Source organism: Scyliorhinus torazame, chromosome 3, assembly GCF_047496885.1.
Source record: "Scyliorhinus torazame isolate Kashiwa2021f chromosome 3, sScyTor2.1, whole genome shotgun sequence".
In the NCBI taxonomy this organism is placed as follows: domain Eukaryota; kingdom Metazoa; phylum Chordata; class Chondrichthyes; order Carcharhiniformes; family Scyliorhinidae; genus Scyliorhinus; species Scyliorhinus torazame.
Window position 1 is genome coordinate 2,538,753 of NC_092709.1, and position 18,615 is coordinate 2,557,367.

The window sequence follows — 18,615 nt, forward strand, 5'->3', positions numbered from 1 at the left end:
TGTAGCGGGACAGAGGGTGTAGTGGGACAGAGGGTGTAGTGGGACAGAGGGTGTAGCGGGACAGAGGGTGTAGCGGGACAGAGGGTGTAGCGGGACAGAGGGTGTAGCGGGACAGAGGGTGTAGCGGGACAGAGGGTAACCCGGGACAGAGGGTGTAGTGGGACAGAGGGTGTAGTGGGACAGAGGGTGTAGCGGGACAGAGGGTATACCGAGACAGAGGGTGTACCGGGACAGAGGGTGTACCGGGACAGAGGGTGTCCTGGGACAGAGGGTGTACCAGGACAGAGGGTGTACCGGGACAGAGGGTGTACCGGGACAGAGGGTGTACCGGGACAGAAGGTGTCCCGGGACAGAGGGTGTCCCGGGACAGAGGGTGCCCCGGGACACAGGGTGTACCGGGACAGAGGGTGTACCGGGACTGAGTGCATCCCGGGACAGACGGTGTACCGGGACAGACGGTGTACCGGGGCAGACGGTGTACCGGGACAGACGGTGTACCGGGACAGACGGTGTAGCGAGACAGAGGGTGTAGCGGGACAGAGGGTGTAGCGGGACAGAGGGTGCCCCGGGACAGAGGGTGCCCCGGGACAGAGGGTGTACCGGGACAGACGGTATACCGGGGCAGACGGTATACCGGGACAGACGGTGTACCGGGACAGACGGTGTAGCGAGACAGAGGGTGTAGCGGGACAGAGGGTGCCCCGGGACAGAGGGTGCCCCGGGACAGAGGGTGTACCGGGACAGAGGGTGTACCGGGACAGAGGGCGTACCGGGACAGAGGGCGTACCGGGACAGAGGGTGTACCGGGACAGACGGTGTACCGGGACAGAGGGTGTACCGGGACAGTGGGTGTACCGGGACAGACGGTGTACCGGGACAGAGGGTGTACCGGAACAGAGGGTGTACCGGGACAGAGGGTGTACCGGGACAGACGGTGTACCGGGCAGACGGCGTACCGGGGCAGACGGTATACCGGGACAGACGGCGTACCGGGACAGACGGCGTACCGGGGTCAGTCGTCGCCTCAGTCCCATCCCACAGTCTGTCCTCTCCCATTAGATCAATTCTCTTCGCTCTGCAAGATTATTTTTCTCAAGTGTCCACCCAGGTCCTTGTGAAATCATTGATCATCGCTGCTTCCACCACCGTAAGTTCTTCACTTTTAATTCATTACTTTTTAAGTTCAGTCTATCATTTATGCAGCGCCGCAGCGAACTTTTACACAGCACAATTCCACAGAGTCTGTTTTTGGTGGTGTTTAATGTTGGCCATGACGTTGGGAGATGGGTTATAATAATGGGGAAATGATCTCTGAAGACGCAGCGCCCTGTGTTTTGCAGATTTTGTGCTTAATTCCTGAATTGAGGATTTAATGCACAATCTTCAGACTGAAAAACAAAAGTCTGAAGATTGAAGCAAATTGATGTTTAAATGTTTAAAAACTCTTGCAAAGTAACAAAAACACTGAATTCTGTTCGCAACTTGATCAATTTTATTCCATCAGAAGGTTATCAGCAGATTTATAATTTAGTTTTATGATATTTACAAGCATTGAAACAAACGATACACCTTAGACTGCAGTCCAGAGACCCGAGAGTAATAAACACGCACGCACACTAATGCACACAGATCAAACAGAAAATGCTCTATTTAGTCAGTTGTGTCAGAGCACATTTCCTCACTTTGTTCCTCTTTCACCTGAAAGGCTTAAAGATCCACAAGCAGCAAAATTTCAACACGAACAAACATCCCACACAACTCACAATTTAAACTCAATATTATTCTGAGGTTGAACCCACTGATTTGGAGTTAAAAACGCAAGCTGGTCTGAGTTCACTTCAGAGCTAGTGGCACCTGGCTGAGGGAGACGAGAACGGATCGCATCCGGGTCACATCTTTGGACACCTTGCCAGTCTTGGGATTGAAGTCACACAGGTGTAGGACATGTTCCCATTCAGAGCCCCCAATAACCTCTTGAGTTTCACTCACATCTGAGGCTTCAGCTGCCCTGAAGGTGGATGAAAACAACAATTTTATTCCTGTTTTGTCACAGACTAAGGAATTACTTAGATTCACAGGCTTTTTAAAGAAATATTTTTTATGCTATCCTTATTATTCTTGTTTATATTAAACTATTTAAACAATGTCAACAACAGTGATGCAGACCTATAGTTTAATATCCCGAAAACAACCTTCGCTTTTCCAGCCGATTTATTCATCCCAGAATGCAATGAAATAGATTCTTTTTGCTACTGAAAATTGTATTCTTAATTCCCTTTGCTCCATCTACTCCACCTTCACCTCCAACAACAGTGTGTGTGTGTTAACTGGAAGCATGCAGAGCAGGACAGACAGTGGTGACAACAAACAGGCGCTGGATGATCTGATACATGTTCAGCAAACTTGGCGTCTCCAAATCAGAAACGCCCCCACTCCACCATGCTCACTTTATTTAAAGGACTAACTATGCAACCTGCTGGTCAGACACTTTGCACTTATTTTTCCATTTGCAAAGTTTGTGGAAGAGGTATGCTGTGTTCTTGGAGAGGTCTTTGTGTGTGACTGGATTAGGGAGGGTGCTGGCATCCTACCAGGGGAGGAGATGTGTGACAAAAACATTGCTGTAGTTCGGAGGTCTATAACTGCCGTCCTTCTGGATGCCAACACGATAGATATTCAGAGCTGAGGGTAAGAGAGGGGATGCCTTCCGCAGAGGGAGGACAATCATAGAATCATTACAGTGCAGAAGGAGGCCACACAGACCCTCTGAAACACCGCCCTACATCGGTAACCACTCGTAAACTGCACATCTTTGGACTGTGGGAGGAAACCGGAGCACCCGGAGGAAACCCACGCACACACGGGGAGAACGTACAAACTCTACACAGACTCAGCCAAGGCCGTAATTTAACCCGGGTACCTGGCGTTGTGAGGCAGCAGTGCTAACCATTGTGCCACTGTGCTGCCCTGGGTCCCGGGCACTGGGAGTCAGCAGTGCTAGCCACTGTGCCGCCCCGGGGCCCTGTGAGGCAGCAGTGCTAGCCACTGTGCCGACCGGGTCCTAGCGCTGTGAGGCAGCGGTGCTAACCACTGTGCCACCATGCTGCACCGGGTCCCTGGCACTGTGAGAGAGCAGTGCTAGCCACTGTGAGAGAGCAGTGCTAGCCACTGTGCCGACCGGGTCCTGGCGCTGTGAGGCAGCAGTGCTAACCACTGTGCCACCATGCTGCACCAAGGGATAAGGGCACCACACAGTTCTACCTCAGCAAGGTGCACCGGTCTCTTCCTGCCCTGACGAGTGGAGCTCCATAGTGCTGGCAATGGGACTGAGTGTAGCCTCCATGGGACGTCCCTCTCCAAGACCCAGAAATGAAGCAGAATCCCGTTTAATAGCGGTGGTTTTCGGCGCTGCCAGCACCGAGTAACAGCCGGCAAATGGGCCCAGCAGAATGGTCTATAACCAGGCGGCACACAGCGAAGGTAATTGGCAAAATAACCGGGAATTTTACACAGCGACTTGTTGTGACCTGGGAGGCACTAACTGGAAGTGGATAGCACTTCCTCACAGTGCCAGGGACCCAGGTCAGCACGGTGGCACAGTGGTTAGCACTGCTGCCTCACAGAGCCAGGGACCCGGGTCAGCACGGTGGCACAGTGGTTAGCACTGCTGCCTCACAGCGCCAGGGACCCGGGGCAGCACGGTGGCACAGTGGTTAGCACTGCTGCCTCACAGCGCCAGGGACCCAGGGCAGCACGGTGGCACAGTGGTTAGCACTGCTGCCTCACAGCGCCAGGGACCCAGGGCAGCACGGTGGCACAGTGGTTAGCACTGCTGCCTCACAGCGCCAGGGACCCAGGGCAGCACGGTGGCACAGTGGTTAGCACTGCTGCCTCACAGCGTCAGGGACCCGGGGCAGCACGGTGGCACAGTGGTTAGCACCGCTGCCTCACAGAGCCAGGGACCCAGGTCAGCACGGTGACAGAGTGGTTAGCACTGCTGCCTCACAGAGCCAGGGACCCAGGTCAGCACGGTGACAGAGTGGTTAGCACTGCTGCCTCACAGAGCCAGGGACCCAGGTCAGCACGGTGGCACAGTGGTTAGCACTGCTGCCTCACAGCGCCAGGGACACGGGTCAGCACGGTGACACAGTGGTTAGCACCGCTGCCTCACAGCGCCAGGGACACGGGTCAGCACGGTGACAGAGTGGTTAGCACTGCTGCCTCACAGAGCCAGGGACCCAGGTCAGCACGGTGGCACAGTGGTTAGCACTGCTGCCTCACAGTGCCAGGGACCCGGGGCAGCACGGTGACACAGTGGTTAGCACTGCTGCCTCACAGTGCCAGGGACCCAGGGCAGCACGGTGGCACAGTGGTTAGCACTGCTGCCTCACAGAGCCAGGGACCCAGGTCAGCACGGTGGCACAGTGGTTAGCACTGCTGCCTCACAACACCAGGGACCCGGGGCAGAACGGTGACACAGTGGTTAGCACTGCTGCCTCACGGTGCCAGGGACCCAGGGCAGCACGGTGGCACAGTGGTTAGCACTGCTGCCTCACAGCGCCAGGGACCCAGGGCAGCACGGTGGCACAGTGGTTAGCACTGCTGCCTCACAGAGCCAGGGACCCGGGTCAGCACGGTGGCACAGTGGTTAGCACTGCTGCCTCACAGAGCCAGGGACTCAGGTCAGCACGGTGTCACAGTGGTTAGCACTGCTGCCTCACAGAGCCAGGGACCCGGGTCAGCACGGTGGCACAGTGGTTAGCACTGCTGCCTCACAGCGTCAGGGACCCGGGTCAGCATGGTGACAGAGTGGTTAGCACTGCTGCCTCACAGCGCCAGGGACACGGGTCAGCACGGTGACAGAGTGGTTAGCACTGCTGCCTACCAGCGCCAGGGACCCGGGGCAGCACGGTGTCACAGTGGTTAGCACTGCTGCCTCACAGCGCCAGGGACACGGGTCAGCACGGTGACAGAGTGGTTAGCACTGCTGCCTCACAGCGCCAGGGACCCGGGGCAGCACGGTGACACAGTGGTTAGCACTGCTGCCTCACAGTGCCAGGGACCCAGGGCAGCACGGTGACACAGTGGTTAGCACTGCTGCCTCACAGCGCCAGGGACCCAGGTCAGCACGGTGTCACAGTGGTTAGCACTGCTGCCTCACAGTGCCAGGGACCCAGGGCAGCACGGTGACACAGTGGTTAGCACTGCTGCCTCACAGTGCCAGGGACCCGGGGCAGCACGGTGTCACAGTGGTTAGCACTGCTGCCTCACAGCGTCAGGGACCCGGGTCAGCACGGTGACACAGTGGTTAGCACTGCTGCCTCACAGCGCCAGGGACCCAGGGCAGCACGGTGACACAGTGGTTAGCACTGCTGCCTTACAGCGCCAGGGACCCGGGTCAGCACGGTGACACAGTGGTTAGCACTGCTGCCTCACAGTGCCAGGGACCCAGGGCAGCACGGTGACACAGTGGTTAGCACTGCTGCCTCACAGCGCCAGGGACCCAGGTCAGCACGGTGTCACAGTGGTTAGCACTGCTGCCTCACAGTGCCAGGGACCCAGGGCAGCACGGTGACACAGTGGTTAGCACTGCTGCCTCACAGTGCCAGGGACCCGGGGCAGCACGGTGTCACAGTGGTTAGCACTGCTGCCTCACAGCGTCAGGGACCCGGGTCAGCACGGTGACACAGTGGTTAGCACTGCTGCCTCACAGCGCCAGGGACCCAGGGCAGCACGGTGACACAGTGGTTAGCACTGCTGCCTTACAGCGCCAGGGACCCGGGTCAGCACGGTGACACAGTGGTTAGCACTGCTGCCTTACAGCGCCAGGGACCCGGGTCAGCACGGTGTCACAGTGATTAGCACTGCTGCCTCACAGCGCCAGGGACCCGGGTCAGCACGGTGTCACAGTGGTTAGCACTGCTGCCTCACAGTGCCAGGGACCCGGGTCAGCACGGTGACACAGTGGTTAGCACTGCTGCCTCACAACGTCAGGGACCCGGGTCAACACGGTGACACAGTGATTAGCACTGCTGCCTCACAGCGCCAGGGACCCGGGTCAGCACGGTGTCACAGTGGTTAGCACTGCTGCCTCACAGCGCCAGGGACCCGGGTCAGCACGGTGACACAGTGGTTAGCACTGCTGCCTCACAGTGCCAGGGACCCAGGGCAGCACGGTGACACAGTGGTTAGCACTGCTGCCTTACAGCGCCAGGGACACGGGTCAGCACGGTGACACAGTGGTTAGCACTGCTGTCTCACAGCACCAGGGACCCGGGCAGCACGGTGACACAGTGGTTAGCACTGCTGCCTCACAGCGCCAGGGACCCGGGTCAGCACGGTGACACAGTGGTTAGCACTGCTGCCTCACAGTGCCAGGGACCCAGGGCAGCACGGTGTCACAGTGGTTAGCACTGCTGCCTCACAGTGCCAGGGACCCGGGTCAGCACGGTGACACAGTGGTTAGCACTGCTGCCTCACAGCACCAGGGACACGGGCAGCGCGGTGACACAGTGGTTAGCACTGCTGCCTCACAGTGGCAGGGACACGGGCAGCGCGGTGACACAGTGGTTAGCACTGCTGCCTCACAGCACCAGGGACACGGGCAGCGCGGTGACACAGTGGTTAGCACTGCTGCCTCACAGCGTCAGGGACCCGGGTCGGCACGGTGACACAGTGGTTAGCACTGCTGCCTTACAGCGCCAGGGACCCAGGGCAGCACGGTGACACAGTGGTTAGCACTGCTGCCTCACAGTGCCAGGGACCCGGGTCAGCACGGTGACACAGTGGTTAGCACTGCTGCCTCACAGCGTCAGGGACCCGGGTCGGCACGGTGACACAGTGGTTAGCACTGCTGCCTCACAGCGTCAGGGACCCGGGTCGGCACGGTGACACAGTGGTTAGCACTGCTGCCTCACAGTGCCAGGGACCCGGGTCGGCACGGTGACACAGTGGTTAGCACTGCTGCCTCACAGTGCCAGGGACCCAGGTCAGCACGGTGGCACAGTGGTTAGCACTGCTGCCTCACAGTGCCAGACACCCGGGTCAGCACGGTGACACAGTGGTTAGCACTGCTGCCTCACAGTGCCAGGGACCCAGGGCAGCACGGTGACACAGTGGTTAGCACTGCTGCCTCACAGCGCCAGGGACCCAGGTCAGCACGGTGTCACAGTGGTTAGCACTGCTGCCTCACAGTGCCAGGGACCCAGGGCAGCACGGTGACACAGTGGTTAGCACTGCTGCCTCACAGTGCCAGGGACCCGGGGCAGCACGGTGTCACAGTGGTTAGCACTGCTGCCTCACAGCGTCAGGGACCCGGGTCAGCACGGTGACACAGTGGTTAGCACTGCTGCCTCACAGCGCCAGGGACCCAGGGCAGCACGGTGACACAGTGGTTAGCACTGCTGCCTTACAGCGCCAGGGACCCGGGTCAGCACGGTGACACAGTGGTTAGCACTGCTGCCTCACAGTGCCAGGGACCCAGGGCAGCACGGTGACACAGTGGTTAGCACTGCTGCCTCACAGCGCCAGGGACCCAGGTCAGCACGGTGTCACAGTGGTTAGCACTGCTGCCTCACAGTGCCAGGGACCCAGGGCAGCACGGTGACACAGTGGTTAGCACTGCTGCCTCACAGTGCCAGGGACCCGGGGCAGCACGGTGTCACAGTGGTTAGCACTGCTGCCTCACAGCGTCAGGGACCCGGGTCAGCACGGTGACACAGTGGTTAGCACTGCTGCCTCACAGCGCCAGGGACCCAGGGCAGCACGGTGACACAGTGGTTAGCACTGCTGCCTTACAGCGCCAGGGACCCGGGTCAGCACGGTGACACAGTGGTTAGCACTGCTGCCTTACAGCGCCAGGGACCCGGGTCAGCATGGTGTCACAGTGATTAGCACTGCTGCCTCACAGCGCCAGGGACCCGGGTCAGCACGGTGTCACAGTGGTTAGCACTGCTGCCTCACAGTGCCAGGGACCCGGGTCAGCACGGTGACACAGTGGTTAGCACTGCTGCCTCACAACGTCAGGGACCCGGGTCAACACGGTGACACAGTGATTAGCACTGCTGCCTCACAGCGCCAGGGACCCGGGTCAGCACGGTGTCACAGTGGTTAGCACTGCTGCCTCACAGCGCCAGGGACCCGGGTCAGCACGGTGACACAGTGGTTAGCACTGCTGCCTCACAGTGCCAGGGACCCAGGGCAGCACGGTGACACAGTGGTTAGCACTGCTGCCTTACAGCGCCAGGGACACGGGTCAGCACGGTGACACAGTGGTTAGCACTGCTGTCTCACAGCACCAGGGACCCGGGCAGCACGGTGACACAGTGGTTAGCACTGCTGCCTCACAGCGCCAGGGACCCGGGTCAGCACGGTGACACAGTGGTTAGCACTGCTGCCTCACAGTGCCAGGGACCCAGGGCAGCACGGTGTCACAGTGGTTAGCACTGCTGCCTCACAGTGCCAGGGACCCGGGTCAGCACGGTGACACAGTGGTTAGCACTGCTGCCTCACAGCACCAGGGACACGGGCAGCGCGGTGACACAGTGGTTAGCACTGCTGCCTCACAGTGGCAGGGACACGGGCAGCGCGGTGACACAGTGGTTAGCACTGCTGCCTCACAGCACCAGGGACACGGGCAGCGCGGTGACACAGTGGTTAGCACTGCTGCCTCACAGCGTCAGGGACCCGGGTCGGCACGGTGACACAGTGGTTAGCACTGCTGCCTTACAGCGCCAGGGACCCAGGGCAGCACGGTGACACAGTGGTTAGCACTGCTGCCTCACAGTGCCAGGGACCCGGGTCAGCACGGTGACACAGTGGTTAGCACTGCTGCCTCACAGCGTCAGGGACCCGGGTCGGCACGGTGACACAGTGGTTAGCACTGCTGCCTCACAGCGTCAGGGACCCGGGTCGGCACGGTGACACAGTGGTTAGCACTGCTGCCTCACAGTGCCAGGGACCCGGGTCGGCACGGTGACACAGTGGTTAGCACTGCTGCCTCACAGTGCCAGGGACCCAGGTCAGCACGGTGGCACAGTGGTTAGCACTGCTGCCTCACAGTGCCAGACACCCGGGTCAGCACGGTGACACAGTGGTTAGCACTGCTGCCTCACAGTGCCAGGGACCCAGCAGCACGGTGACACAGTGGTTAGCACCGCTGCCTCACAGCGCCAGGGACCGATGGCAGCACGGTGTCACAGTGGTTAGCACTGCTGCCTCACAGCGCCAGGGACCCGGCAGCACGGTGACACAATGGTTAGCACTGCTGCCTCACAGCGTCAGGGGCCCGGGGCAGCACGGTGACACAGTGGTTAGCACTGCTGCCTCACAGCGCCAGGGACCCGGGTCAGCACAGTGGCACAGTGGTTAGCACTGCTGCCTCACAGCTCCAGGGTCCTGGGTTCAATTCCGGCCTTGTGTCACTATCCATGTGGAGTCTGCACATCCTCCCCGTGTCTGCGTGGGTTTCCTCCGGGTGCTCCGGTTTCCTCCCACAGTCCAAAGACGTGCAGGTTAGGTGGATTGGCCATGATAAATTGCCCTTAGTGTCCAAAGGTTAGGAGAGGTTATGGGAATAGGGCGGGGGAGTGGGCTTGGGTAGAATGTTCTTTTGGAGAGTCGATGCAGAGTCGATGGGTCGAATGGCCTCTTTTTGCACTGGCAATATCAATGCTGTTAGTAACCATCATTTTCAGCCTCTACACAACCAAACCTGCTCTACACAGGAACCAGAGACATTGCAAACATTTCAATTCAAAACCTAACTATTCACCCTTGCACATTTCCATCCTATTCACCTTGGGGACATATTTCCCGACCCAGTGAGATTCTGCATTTCTGCGGATTTTCAAAAGGTATTTGATAAAGTACCACACGATAGTCTTATTCTTAGAGACTTGGAAAGGTCGACACTGAGGGGCTTTCCCCAAGGGCACCGTCTCAGAATAAGGGACAAAAACAGAAAATACTGAACAGCATAACTTGTGGGTTGGGGCAAGTTCGAGAATGGACAGAAAGCCAGTTAAAAAGCAGAAACAGGGGGTGAATTCTCCACCTCCCCAGCCGCGCGTTCTTGAGTGACACACCGTCACCGGCAGCGGCATTCTCCGTTCCTGCTGCCAGCCAATGGGATTTCCCATTGTACCACCCCACGCTGCCCGGAATCCACAGGCTGGGGTTCGCTGCCGGTGGCACGCAGAATCCCACCAGCGGAGAATCCACCCCAACCAGTGGAGTTCATACCCAGATTGGCAAAAGGAAGATGAGTGTTGGGACTGTGTCTCCCAATTTACAACAACAATTTGGACTCTGGGGTTGGAAATGCTCCTTTCACATTTGCAGATGAGACTAAATTGGAGCGTGTGGCTGATACAGAGAATGGTTGTGACCAAATACAGGAAGTCGAGACTAAACTTGCAGAATCAGTGTGTTGAATATAGATTCTGGGCGCAGTAAGAAGACTTTCAATACCAGGTTAAAGTCAACAGGTTTGTTTTGAATCACGAGCTTTCGGAGCGCAGCTCCTTCCTCAGGTAAATGTAAGACTTCTTACTGTGCCCATCCCAGTCCAACGCCGGCATCTCCATAGCATCGATTCTGAGATCATTAAAACTAACAGTGCTGGGGCAGCACGGTGGCGCAGTAGTTAGCATTGCTGCCTCATGGCACCAAGGTCCCAGGTTCGATCCCGGCTCTGGGTCACTGTCCGTGTGGAGTTTGCACATTCTTCCCGTGTCTGCGTGGGTTTCGCCCCCACAACCCAAAGATGTGCAGGGTAGGGGATTGGCCGCGTTAAATTGTCCCTTAATTGGAAAAAACGAATTGGGTACTCTAAATTTATTTTAAAAAAACTAACAATGCTGGTTAATAAAGCCAGAGGAACATTAACTGTACCACATTTGTGGGGTGACCATGTCCCTACGCTGCCTGACAAGATAGAAGTGCAACTGAGAGGCAGCCCCACATGCTCTCCACCCCCCCCCCCCCCCCCCCCGCAAATACTCCGAGTAGATCCTGGGATTTGTGTTCCTGCGGAATGATAATCCTGCCGGTTAAATGACCCCATGCAGTTTGTAGCAAGGAAAAATCAAAAGTAGTTCACTTAACTGTTGTAGGTTGTAGCAGTGCTGTTTGATATTTGTACTTCATGGCATGTGGGAAAGAAGAAAGAAAAAATAAGTTACACAATTGGCTTGTGGAAACCACACTAACTGCAATGAAGGGAACGTAATGGGTGGGATTTCCCCCACTCCCCTCTGTGTGTTCAGTAGGGGCATCCAGCCATTGGCCCGGTGGCGGGGGGGGGGGGGGGGGGGGGGGGGGGGGGGGGGGGGTTGGGAGATCTTGCTGCCGGGCAGGCTGGGAGATTTCACCCATTGTATTGATTGGCAGGGCGAGGCGGAGGTTTCTGCTGAACTATAAATCTGAGGCTATTTCCATTGACTTCAAACTGTCAATTCACAATCACCTGATTCCTAGACTCAAAATCAATGATTGACCACTACACTTCAGCAAATTCAGTTTGCAGTTTATTTGGAAGCAATAACTCTCCATCTGATACAACGCCCCCCCCCCCCCCGCACTGTCACAGAGTGTCGTGTCCCCCCGTCTCTCTACCCCCCGCCCCCCCTCACTGTCACAGAGCCAGGCGGACAATTAGGGCATTGGGGCCACAGGTAGGTGACATTTCCAGATATCGCCAGTCAGTATCTTCCTCATGAGGCTGGAGTCGACAGGATTGTTTCTCTCTGGCCCGGTTATCAGAAGGGGAGAAAATCACAGCAAATGGTGTGAAGAAGATCAATATTGTAACAGAACAATAGTGAATTCAGGAGAAATAACTTCACCCAGAGAGTGGGGAGAATGTAAGACTTGCTCCCACAGGGAGTGGGGAGAATGTGGGACTCGCTCCCACAGGGAGTGGGGAGAATGTGGGACTCACTCCCACAGGGAGTGGGGAGAATGTGGAATTCGCTCCCATAGGGAGTGGGGAGAATGTGGGACTCGCTCCCACAGGGAGTGGGGAAAATGTGGGACTCGATCCCAGGAGGAGTGGGGAGAATGTGGGACTCGCTCCCACGGGGTGTGGATAGAATGTGGGACTCGCTTCCACGGGGAGTGGGGAGAATGTGGGACTCGCTCCCACTGGGAGTGGGGAAAATGTGGGACTCGCTCCCTCGGGAGTGAGGAGAATGTGGAACCCGCTCCCACGGGGAGTGGGGAGAATGTGGGACTTGCTCCCACTGGGAGTGGGGAAAATGTGGAACTCGCTCCCACGGGGAGTGGGGGAGAGTGTGGAACTTGCTCCCAGAGTGAGTGTGGAGAATGTGGAACTCGCTCCCACAGGGAGTGTGGAGAATGTGGGACTCGCTCCCAGAGGGAGTTGGGAGAAGGTGGGATTCGCTCCCACAGGGAGTGGGGAGAAAGTGGGACTCGCTCCCACTGGGAGTGGGGAAAATGTGGAACTCGCTCCCACGGGGAGTGGGGGAGAATGTGGAATTCGCTCCCAGAGTGAGTGTGGAGAATGTGGAACTCGCTCCCACAGGGAGTGGGGAGAATGTGGGACTCGCTCCCACAGGGAGTGGGGAGAATGTGGGACTCGCTCCCACAGGGAGTGGGGAGAATGTGGGACTCATTCCCACGGGGAGTGGGGAGAATGTGGGGCACGCTCCCACAGGGAGTGTGGAGAATGTGGGACTCACTCCCACAGGGAGTGGGGAGAATGTGGGACTCGCTCCCACAGGGAGTGGGGAGAATGTGGAACTCGCTCCCACAGGGAGTGGGGAGAATGTGGGACTCCCTCTCACGGGAAGTGGGGAGAGTGTGGAACTCGCTCCCATGGGGAATGGAGAGAATGTGGGACTCACTACCACAGGGTGTGGGGGAGAATGTGGGACTCACTCCCACAGGCAGTGGGGAGAATGTGGGACTCGCTCCCACAGGGAGTGGGGAGAATGGGAGACTCGCTCCCACAGGGAGTGGGGAGAATGTGGAACTCGCTCCCACAGGGAGTGGGGAGAATGTGGGACTCGCTCCCACAGGGAGTGGGGAGAATGTGGGACTCGCTCCACAGGGAGTGGGGAGAATGTGGGACTCATTCCCACGGGGAGTGGGGAGAATGTGGGACTCGCTCCCACGGGGAGTGGGGAGAATGTGGGACTCGCTCCCACAGGGAGTGGGGAGAATGTGGACTCGCTCCCACTGGGAGTGGGGAGAATGTGGGACTCGCTCCCACGGGGAGTGGGGAGAATGTGGGACTCGCTCCCACAGGGAGTGGGGAGAATGTGGGACTCGCTCCCACTGGGAGTGGGGAGAATGTGGGCTCGCTCCCACAGGGAGTGGGGAGAATGTGGGACTCGCTCCCACTGGGAGTGGGGAAAATGTGGAACTCGCTCCCACGGGGAGTGGGGGAGAATGTGGAATTCGCTCCCAGAGTGAGTGTGGAGAATGTGGAACTCGCTCCCACAGGGAGTAGGGAGAATGTGGGACTCGCTCCCACAGGGAGTGGGGAGAATGTGGGACTCACTCCCACAGGGAGTGGGGAGAATGTGGGACTCATTCCCACGGGGAGTGGGGAGAATGTGGGGCACGCTCCCACAGGGAGTGTGGAGAATGTGGGACTCACTCCCACAGGGAGTGGGGAGAATGTGGAACTCGCTCCCACAGGGAGTGGGGAGAATGTGGGACTCGCTCCCACAGGGAGTGGGGAGAATGTGGGACTCGTTCCCACAGGGAGTGGGGAGAATGTGGGACTCGCTCCCACAGGGAGTGGGGAGAATGTGGGACTCGCTCCCACAGGGAGTGGGGAGAATGTGGAACTCTCTCCCACAGGGAGTGGGGAGGAATGTGGGACTCGCTCTCACGGGGAGTGGGGAGAATGTGGGACTCGCTCCCACGGGGAGTGGGGAGAATGTGGGATTCGCTCCCACTGGGAGTGGGGAAAATGTGGGACTCGCTCCCACGGGGAGAGGGGAGAATGTGGGACTCGCTCCCACAGGGAGTGGGGAATATGTGGGACTTGCTCCCACAGGGACTGGGGAGTACGTGGGACTCGCTCGCACAAGGAGTGGGGAGAATGTGGCACGCGCTCCCACGGGAGTGGGGAGAATGTGGGACTCCCTCCCACAGGGAGTGGGGAGAATGTGGAACTTGCTCCCACAGGGAGTCGGGAGAATGTGGGACTCACTCCCACAGGGAGTGGGGAGAATGAGGGACTCACTCCCACAGGGAGTGGGGAGAATGAGGGACTCGCTCTCACGGGAAGTGGTGAGAATGAGGAGCTCACTCCCATGGGAGTGGGGAGAATATGGATCACGCTCCCACAGGGAGTGTGGAGCATATGGATCTCGCTCCCACAGGGAGTTGGGAAAATGTGGAACTCGCTCCCACAGGGAGTAGGGAGAATGTGGGACTCGCTCCCACGGGGAGTGGGGAGAATGTGGGACTTGCTCCCAGAGGGAGTTGGGAGAAGGTGGGATTCGCTCCCACAGGGAGTGGGGAGAAAGTGGGACTCGCTCCCACAGGGAGTGGGGAGAATGTGGGACTCGCTCCCACAGGGAGTGGGGAGAATGTGGGACTCGCTCTCACAGGGAGTGGGGAGAATGTGGGACTCGCTCCCACAGGGAGTGGGGAGAATGTGGGACTCACTCCCACAGGGAGTGGGGACAATGTGGGACTCGCTCCCACAGGGAGTGGGGAGAATGTGGGGCACGCTCCCACAGGGAGTGGGGAGAATGTGGGACTCCCTCCCACAGGGAGTGGGGAGAATGTGGAACTTGCTCCCACAGGGAGTCGGGAGAATGTGGGACTCACTCCCACAGGGAGTGGGAGAATGAGGGACTCACTCCCACAGGGAGTGGGGAGAATGAGGGACTCGCTCTCACGGGAAGTGGTGAGAATGAGGAGCTCACTCCATGGGGAGTGGGGAGAATATGGATCACGCTCCCACAGGGAGTGTGGAGCATATGGATCTCGCTCCCACAGGGAGTTGGGAAAATGTGGAACTCGCTCCCACAGGGAGTAGGGAGAATGTGGGACTCGCTCCCACGGGGAGTGGGGAGAATGTGGGACTTGCTCCCAGAGGGAGTTGGGAGAAGGTGGGATTCGCTCCCACAGGGAGTGGGGAGAAAGTGGGACTCGCTCCCACAGGGAGTGGGGAGAATGTGGGACTCGCTCCCACAGGGAGTGGGGAGAATGTGGGACTCGCTCTCACAGGGAGTGGGAGAATGTGGGACTCGCTCCACAGGGAGTGGGGAGAATGTGGGACTCGCTCCCACAGGGAGTGGGGACAATGTGGGACTCGCTCCACAGGAGTGGGGAGAATGTGGGCACGCTCCACAGGGAGTGGGGAGAATGTGGGACTCGCTCTCACAGGGAGTGGGAGAATGTGGAACTCGCTCCCACAGGGAGTGGGGAGAATGTGGGACTCCCTCTCACGGGAAGTGGGGAGAGTGTGGAACTCACTCCCATGGGGAATGGAGAGAACGTGGGACTCGCTCCCACAGGGAGTGGGGGAGAATGTGGGACTCGCTCCCACGGGGAGTGGGGAGAATGTGGGACTCGCTCCCACAGGGAGTGGGGAGAATGTGGGACTCCCTCTCACGGGAAGTGGGGAGAGTGTGGAACTCACTCCCATGGGGAATGGAGAGAACGTGGGACTCGCTCCCACAGGAGTGGGGGAGAATGTGGGACTCGCTCCCACGGGGAGTGGGGAGAATGTGGGACTCGCTCCCACAGGGAGTGGGGAGAATGTGGGACTCGCTCCCACTGGGAGTGGGGAGAATGTGGGGCTCGCTCCCACAGGGAGGGGGGAGAATGTGGGACTCGCTCCCACTGGAGTGGGGAAAATGTGGAACTCGCTCCCACGGGGAGTGGGGGAGAATGTGGAATTCGCTCCCAGAGTGAGTGTGGAGAATGTGGAACTCGCTCCCACAGGGAGTAGGAGAATGTGGGACTCGCTCCCACAGGGAGTGGGGAGAATGTGGGACTCACTCCCACAGGGAGTGGGGAGAATGTGGGACTCATTCCCACGGGGAGTGGGGAGAATGTGGGGCACGCTCCCACAGGGAGTGTGGAGAATGTGGGACTCACTCCCACAGGGAGTGGGGAGAATGTGGAACTCGCTCCCACAGGGAGTGGGGAGAATGTGGGACTCGCTCCCACAGGGAGTGGGGAGAATGTGGGACTCGTTCCCACAGGGAGTGGGGAGAATGTGGGACTCGCTCCCACAGGGAGTGGGGAGAATGTGGGACTCGCTCCCACAGGGAGTGGGGAGAATGTGGAACTCTCTCCCACAGGGAGTGGGGAGGATGTGGACTCGCTCTCACGGGGAGTGGGGAGAATGTGGGACTCGCTCCCACGGGGAGTGGGGAGAATGTGGGATTCGCTCCCACTGGGAGTGGGGAAAATGTGGGACTCGCTCCCACGGGGAGAGGGGAGAGAATGTGGGACTCGCTCCCACAGGGAGTGGGGAATATGTGGGACTTGCTCCCACAGGGACTGGGGAGTACGTGGGACTCGCTCGCACAAGGAGTGGGGAGAATGTGGCACGCGCTCCCACGGGGAGTGGGGAGAATGTGGGACTCCCTCCCACAGGGAGTGGGGAGAATGTGGAACTTGCTCCCACAGGGAGTCGGGAGAATGTGGGACTCACTCCCACAGGGAGTGGGGAGAATGAGGGACTCACTCCCACAGGGAGTGGGGAGAATGAGGGACTCGCTCTCACGGGGAGTAGGGAGAATGTGGGACTCGCTCCCACGGGGAGTGGGGAGAATGTGGGACTTGCTCCCAGAGGGAGTTGGGAGAAGGTGGGATTCGCTCCCACAGGGAGTGGGGAGAAAGTGGGACTCGCTCCCACAGGGAGTGGGGAGAATGTGGGACTCGCTCCCACAGGGAGTGGGGAGAATGTGGGACTCGCTCTCACAGGGAGTGGGGAGAATGTGGGACTCGCTCCCACAGGAGTGGGGAGAATGTGGGACTCGCTCCCACAGGGAGTGGGGACAATGTGGGACTCGCTCCCACAGGGAGTGGGGAGAATGTGGGGCACGCTCCACAGGGAGTGGGGAGAATGTGGGACTCGCTCTCACAGGGAGTGGGGAGAATGTGGAACTCGCTCCCACAGGAGTGGGGAGAATGTGGGACTCCCTCTCACGGGAAGTGGGGAGAGTGTGGAACTCACTCCCATGGGGAATGGAGAGAACGTGGGACTCGCTCCCACAGGGAGTGGGGGAGAATGTGGGACTCGCTCCCACGGGGAGTGGGGAGAATGTGGGACTCGCTCCCACAGGGAGTGGGGAGAATGTGGGACTCGCTCCCACTGGGAGTGGGGAGAATGTGGGGCTCGCTCCCACAGGGAGTGGGGAGAATGTGGGACTCGCTCCCACTGGGAGTGGGGAAAATGTGGAACTCGCTCCCACGGGGAGTGGGGGGAGAATGTGGAATTCGCTCCCAGAGTGAGTGTGGAGAATGTGGAACTCGCTCCACAGGGAGTAGGGAGAATGTGGGACTCGCTCCCACAGGGAGTGGGGAGAATGTGGGACTCACTCCACAGGGAGTGGGGAGAATGTGGGACTCATTCCCACGGGGAGTGGGGAGAATGTGGGGCACGCTCCCACAGGAAGTGTGGAGAATGTGGGACTCACTCCCACAGGGAGTGGGGAGAATGTGGAACTCGCTCCCACAGGGAGTGGGGAGAATGTGGGACTCGCTCCCACAGGGAGTGGGGAGAATGTGGGACTCGTTCCCACAGGAGTGGGGAGAATGTGGGACTCGCTCCCACAGGGAGTGGGGAGAATGTGGGACTCGCTCCCACAGGGAGTGGGGAGAATGTGGAACTCTCTCCCACAGGGAGTGGGGAGGATGTGGGACTCGCTCTCACGGGGAGTGGGGAGAATGTGGGACTCGCTCCCACGGGGAGTGGGGAGAATGTGGGATTCGCTCCCACTGGGAGTGGGGAAAATGTGGGACTCGCTCCACGGGGAGAGGGGAGAATGTGGGACTCGCTCCCACAGGGAGTGGGGAATATGTGGGACTTGCTCCCACAGGGACTGGGGAGTACGTGGGACTCGCTCGCACAAGGAGTGGGGAGAATGTGGCACGCGCTCCCACGGGGAGTGGGGAGAATGTGGGACTCCCTCCCACAGGGAGTGGGGAGAATGTGGAACTTGCTCCCACAGGGAGTCGGGAGAATGTGGGACTCACTCCCACAGGGAGTGGGGAGAATGAGGGACTCACTCCCACAGGGAGTGGGGAGAATGAGGGACTCGCTCTCACGGGAAGTGGTGAGAATGAGGAGCTCACTCCCATGGGAGTGGGGAGAATATGGATCACGCTCCCACAGGAGTGTGGAGCATATGGATCTCGCTCCCACAGGGAGTTGGGAAAATGTGGAACTCGCTCCCACAGGGAGTAGGGAGAATGTGGGACTCGCTCCCACGGGGAGTGGGGAGAATGTGGGACTTGCTCCCAGAGGGAGTTGGGAGAATGTGGGATTCGCTCCACAGGGAGTGGGGAGAAAGTGGGACTCGCTCCACAGGGAGTGGGGAGAATGTGGGACTCGCTCCCACAGGGAGTGGGGAGAATGTGGGACTCGCTCTCACAGGGAGTGGGGAGAATGTG

General features: G+C 59.0%; 1 protein-coding gene across 3 annotated transcripts in view; it reads right to left on the reverse strand.

The window, feature by feature from the left end:
• Positions 1-1,469: 1,469 nt before the first annotated feature.
• The window catches only part of LOC140408245 (clathrin light chain A-like), a 117,328-nt gene continuing 100,182 nt past the window's right edge, over positions 1,470-18,615 (reverse strand). For all 3 annotated transcript variants that reach the window (XM_072495185.1, XM_072495187.1, XM_072495188.1), the window contains 2 exons: positions 11,107-11,142; positions 1,470-2,008 (listed from right to left, as the gene is read on the reverse strand). In XM_072495185.1, coding sequence (XP_072351286.1) covers positions 1,834-2,008; positions 11,107-11,142 — 211 coding nt within the window. In that variant the 3' untranslated portion in view covers positions 1,470-1,833. The remainder of the gene's footprint in view (positions 2,009-11,106; positions 11,143-18,615) is intronic.